At 48.8% G+C, this 5,499-nt stretch overlaps 1 protein-coding gene across 1 annotated transcript in view; it reads right to left on the reverse strand.

Annotated features, from left to right (window-relative positions):
- Nucleotides 1–2,076, reverse strand: part of TLDC2 (TBC/LysM-associated domain containing 2) — a 28,585-nt gene extending 26,509 nt beyond the window's left edge. The window contains exons 1-2 of the mRNA XM_045295515.1: nucleotides 2,062–2,076; nucleotides 1,396–1,620 (exon numbers count right to left, since the gene is read on the reverse strand). Coding sequence (XP_045151450.1) covers nucleotides 1,396–1,620; nucleotides 2,062–2,076 — 240 coding nt within the window. The remainder of the gene's footprint in view (nucleotides 1–1,395; nucleotides 1,621–2,061) is intronic.
- Between the last annotated feature and the right edge of the window lie 3,423 nt (nucleotides 2,077–5,499).

The raw sequence follows: 5,499 nt of genomic DNA on the forward strand, positions 1-5,499 counted from the left end.
GTTATGAGAGACACTTGAAAGGAGCTATGGGTAGACCAAAGCCTACTTGTGTGTTTGTTTATCGTGAAAAGGGAATATGTGTTAATTGCAGAAAATTGGGGGAATTCCAGAAAAAAGGGAAACAAAAATGCCCATAATTCCATATCCCAGAGATACTCGCCTTTAATATTTACTTCATATACATGTGCATACACATTTGTATATTGGTCTAACATAGCTTATAAATTGCTTCTCCCCTTTAATAGTGAAAGGAAAATTTCCAATGACATCCTTTACAAACATGATTTGTAAGGGTTACATAGTATACACTCCCCTACTGTGGGACATTTTGTTGCTAATTGTCTGTGTTTATAAGCAATCCTATAATAAACTTCAAACCCAGTCAGGGTCTCCACAGTGGAAAGATCTGACCATCTGCTCATGTAAAGATTAAAAAAACAGCAACAACACCACCTTATTCCCATTGGGTCCATTCTGGCTCACAGAGACTCTTTAGGGCAGGGTAGAACTGCTTCTGTGAGTTTCTGAGACGGTAACTCTTTATGAGAGTCGAAAGCCTCATCTTTCTCCCATGCAGTGGGCTAGTGGTTGCAAGCTGCTGACCTTGGCGTAAGCAGCCCGCTGTGCCACCCCAGGTGTGCCATACCCCACTATGCCACTGGGGCTTTAGAGTCAAGAAAACCCCCTAGGGCGGCTGGGTACTCTATCAGAGGGGATTGCTATGAGTCTGCCATGGGCTCAATGGCACCAGTCACAACGTAATAAACTTGCTTGTTCATAGATCTGATTACATCCTTTATGATATATTGCCGAAGTTGAATGCTGGGTTAAAGGGCGTATTCATAGATCTAGATAAACACTTCCAACAAGGCTTCCCTGGTGCTTCAAGCTGGCCCAGGTACCTTTCTAGAAATACCTTTCCAATCATTTTGAACCCTCCAATTACAGGCCAAGAAACTGCAGTTCCCAAAGCAGAAGGGACTTAGCAGGGTCATGGGGCAGTATTTACACCATGGTTAAGAGCAAGGACCCTGACGTCAGGAAGTCTAAATCCTGGTGTTCCCACTTACTGTGTGACCTTGGCCAAGTGACTTAACATCTCTGTGCTTCCGTCTCATTGGTAAAATACTCATGGGCCTGTTGTAAGGGTAAGAAGATAATGCCTGCTTAGCTGGCCTTGGTCTTTTTATCCTCTGTTCGGTGAGGTAGAACCACCATAGCTGGCATTTGCTGAGCACTGGCTGAATGACCACACGTAGCACCGTCCCCTGTGGTGCCTTTTAGAGAGGCTGGCCAGTCTCTACCTGGACGCCTCTTGGACAGGGCGTCTCTTGGTCGCTCACAGGGGTCCAGAGATCTGTGGGCAAAGATGGAATTCAGCAAGGACGTACTCACCCTGCCAATCCTTGGGCCTCTGGTGACCTCCTCCAGCCTGTCCAGAACAATGCCTTCCTGATCAATCTCCCCAGAAAGGGGAGCAACCCCGTCCACCTGGGCCTCTGTGCGCAGTAGTCCTTGGGTGGACCTCTGCCTAGCTCCAGGCCCTTGTCCATGGCTCTTATACCTGCCTGAGGGCGGCAAGCCCTGGGCCCTCGCCAGCTCCGGTTCCAGCTGGAAGGCCTGCCAAGATGACCGTACATCACGGACTCAAATCACACAAACACACACAAACAAGGCCTTGTCACCCCTATAGCTTACAGACTGCCCCAACCAGCCCAGGGCGGCAATGGTACTGAGCCCTTGGCTCTACCTTTCACCAGATGACTAGGTACCATGCAATGCCCAAAGCCCACTGTTCAAATATTTGTGTCCCTTCAAGACGCAAACATTACAGGACAGGGTCAAGCTGTGGAGTTCTCCATCAACAGCCTGCTCTGCAGGGAGAAACACAGGACTGGGGGTGCTGCCCCTGTTGTCAGGGTGCCTGGGAGGAAACTATCCCCTCCCCTGGGCCTTGGTTTCCCTCTCTCACATGGGAAGGTGATCCTTTCCTTAGTGGGCTCTTCCAACATGAGGTGAGAGTGTGCACAGAAAGCCCAGTGTTTGGCACACAGTAGGTACCCTGTCTCCGTCCATGGCTCATAACAGTAACTCAATGTATGCCATGCAATCAATTGCTTCACAGAACCCCCACGCCGGAAGAGACTCAACCAGTCTCAGAGCTAAGATTTCCCTGGACAATCTGCTCTCCAAGCAGCCACCCATCCTCTGCTTGGTCACTCTCAGGGACAAGGGGCACTTCCTCACAGATACTCAAGCCACTCACTACCCTTGAGATGATTCCAACTCACATCCACCCTGGGGGACAAGGTGGAACTGCCCCTGGAAGGTTCTGAGTATGTAACTCTTTCAGAGGCAGGAAAGCCTCATCTTTCTCCTTTGGAGTGGCTGGTGGTTTCAAACTGTGGACCTTGAGGTTAGCAGCCCAAAGTATAACCACTATGCTATAAGCACTCCCTCCTCATAGATAGCCCATTCCATATTCACACAGTTGAAAGAGACCTTGTCCTTCAGGGAGGACTTAGGTCCCTAGCTATTCTGCTCATAGCCAAGTCTCCTAGGGGTGCCTCTCAGGACCTGTGTGATGGGAAAAACAGGTAGGTGTTGGGCCCTGTTGTTACCTCAAACACGGTTGTTGCAATACATGTTTAGGCTGCAAATGGCTCAGGGATCACATGCCTGGCCCCACCTGCTCCCCCCAATCTCTTCCCCCACCCCCACCTCTTGCCCAATACCTGAGCCATTGGGCACTTTGGGAAGCAAATGATACTTGCTTTGACTTCTCACTCTTTGTCCTCAGGTCCTCAATATACACCTGGCAGGAACATCAATTACCAAACAACAGGCCCCTCTTGAGGAGTCCCTGAGTGGCACAAATGGTTACGTGCTCAACTACTACTGGCTGAAAGGTTGAGTCTGTACCCACCCAGAGGCCTGACACTCTGCTTCTGAAAGGTCACAGTTTTAAAAACCTGATGGAGCACGTGGGGCGGCCGTAAGGTGAGAACAACTCACAACCACAGGCCCTTTCAGGGTCTTGGATGAGGCATCCAAGATTTAGGGGGCTCTGGCCTGTAGCATGCCATCTCCTTCCCCTCTTTCATCGCTACCCTCGTCACCACCAGGAAACGATCCAAATGTCCAAGCCACGGGAGAAAGATCAGGTGAAGGAACATGCATGTGGTGGGTTATCCTGTGTGGTTAAAAGTGACGTCTGCAAAGAGTCCACAAATGCATGGGGAAATGCTCCTGCCACCTTGTTACGTGAAAAAACAGCAGGGTATAAAATTGTGTGTGAGGTATGATTTCAGCTACGCAAAATAAACTTGAAAACATCACAGAGAAAACGAGGAGGAGGAAGGGAATACACCGAGTTCCCGTATGGACAGCTTCCCTGTGGAGTCACAGGGGCCCCTAATAGCCCGGCATCCTCCCACCCACATCCTGGGAAGCTCGACATCCACTCCCTGAAACACACCGACACACACGGTCCTCACCGCTCTCACTCCTTCACCCCCTCACTCTGAGTGGTGGCTTTCACTCTTCACTGAGAAAACAGAAGACATCAGCATTCACTCCCTCACCTCCAAACTGACAGACCCACCTGCACCTGACCTTCTGCTGTGCCTCCCCTCCAGGGCAATGGGGGAGGGGTCCCTGCTCTCATCCTGCACCCACCCTCTGCCTTCTGCCTTTTCTCCTCTCTTGCTCCCTTCTCTCTAGACTTCCCAGCCAGCTCCACAATTCTTCTCTTCTTCTTCTGCTCCCTGGGAGAGAGTTCACACTTCACAAGAGTTTTCTTTTCTTTTTCTTCCCTCAACAGTTTTTATTTTTAATTATTTTATTGGGGGCTCGTACGATTCTCATCACAATCCATCCATCCATCCATTGTGTCAAGCACATATGCACATTTGTTGCCCTCATCATTCTCAAAACATTTGCCTCCCACTCTAGCCCCTAATATCAGTTGCCCATCTTCCCCCTCCCTCCCCTCCTCCCTCATGAACCCTTCATAGATCATAAATTATTATCGTTTTGTCATAAGTTACCCTGTCCGATGTTTCCCTCTGCCCTCTTCTCTGCTGTCCATCCCCCAGGGAGGAGGCAATACTTAGATTCTAGTCATTGGTTCCCCCTTTCTATCCCACATTCCCTTTACCCCCAGGCATCGACCCTCTCACCACTGGTCCTGAAGGAGTCATCTATCCTGGATTCCCTGTGTTTCCAGTTGCTATCTGTACCCTCAACAGTTTCATTGGCATATAATTCAGCTATCATACAATTCAATAATTTAGCCACACTGAGAAGAGTTGTACAATCATCACCACAATCGGTTTCAGAGCATTTTCTTCAATCTTGTACTCATCATGATGAGTGCCCCATTCCCCCACCAATCTCCCTGGTCATATCCCCAAAGAACCATTAATCCAGTTACTGTCTCTGTAGATTTATCTATCCTGGATTTCATATACTGAAAAAAAATGTTAAAAATCAACAGCAACAAAAGAAAACCCTCAAAACTAACACTGGCTAAGTAAAACAGAGGAAAACCTCAATGGAAAAGAAAGCAGGAAATCTTAAAAACTAGAACAAAGTTAAATGGATCATGGGGGAGATGGAATGACAGGGTGCTAAATTTTAACCTAACTACATTTACACCAATCCACTTTCCAATGCAGACTGCTTGTTAGCAAGGCGATTCATGTGCCCAGCCCCTGGTCAGAAGGTATTTCCCCAGGGGCTTTATCCAAGTGTACTTCCCCTTCCATTTAAAACAAACAAACTGAAACCACTTTAAAGGGGGGCCAAAAGGGAGATCAAATACACAGGAGAGTTTTCTACACTCATCTCTACCTCCTGTGCCCCCTTCAGTCCACCTCCCTTGGCTTCTGTCCCCAGCACCCCACCCCAGGACCTTGTCAAAGTCGGTCCCTAGCAGCCTGCATGCTGCCCAGTTCAGGGAGCCTTCTCTACACTCCTCCTCTTCCTCCAGATCCTGACAATGTAGCCACCTCCCTCCTTGGCTTCCTGACAACATTGTCTAGACTTCGTCCTACCTCGCTGGCGCTCTGCCTCTATCTTTTGGATTGGTTCCTCTTCTTCTAGGTCCCTGGGTGTCTCAGATGATTTGCCCTCGGCTGTTAATTGAAAGATTTCTGGCTCAACCACACCCAGCAGCACCTGGCAAAAATGCTTCTGGAAGGAATACAGCCCGTGGAGCAATATTCTACTCCATAACACAGAGGGTCACTATGAGTCAGAATTGACCCAAGGGCAACGGACTTGGGTTTTATTGTTTCTTGTCCTTTGCCCACGTTGTAGAACCAGATCTTCTTGCCCGGCCTTTTTTCTCTCCCAACTGCTACCCTGAGCTCCACACACATGTTAATTTCCTACTTGACATCCCACAGCAATGTCTTATCAAAGGATGCTCCATTCCCTCCTCCAACCTTGCCTTCCTTGTCTTGCTAAATGGCACCATCATTCAGATACCTGGGA

The sequence above is a fragment of the Echinops telfairi genome, unplaced genomic scaffold (assembly GCF_000313985.2).
Source record: "Echinops telfairi isolate 266 unplaced genomic scaffold, ASM31398v2 ScPeMD7_5592;HRSCAF=6446, whole genome shotgun sequence".
NCBI lineage: Eukaryota > Metazoa > Chordata > Mammalia > Afrosoricida > Tenrecidae > Echinops > Echinops telfairi.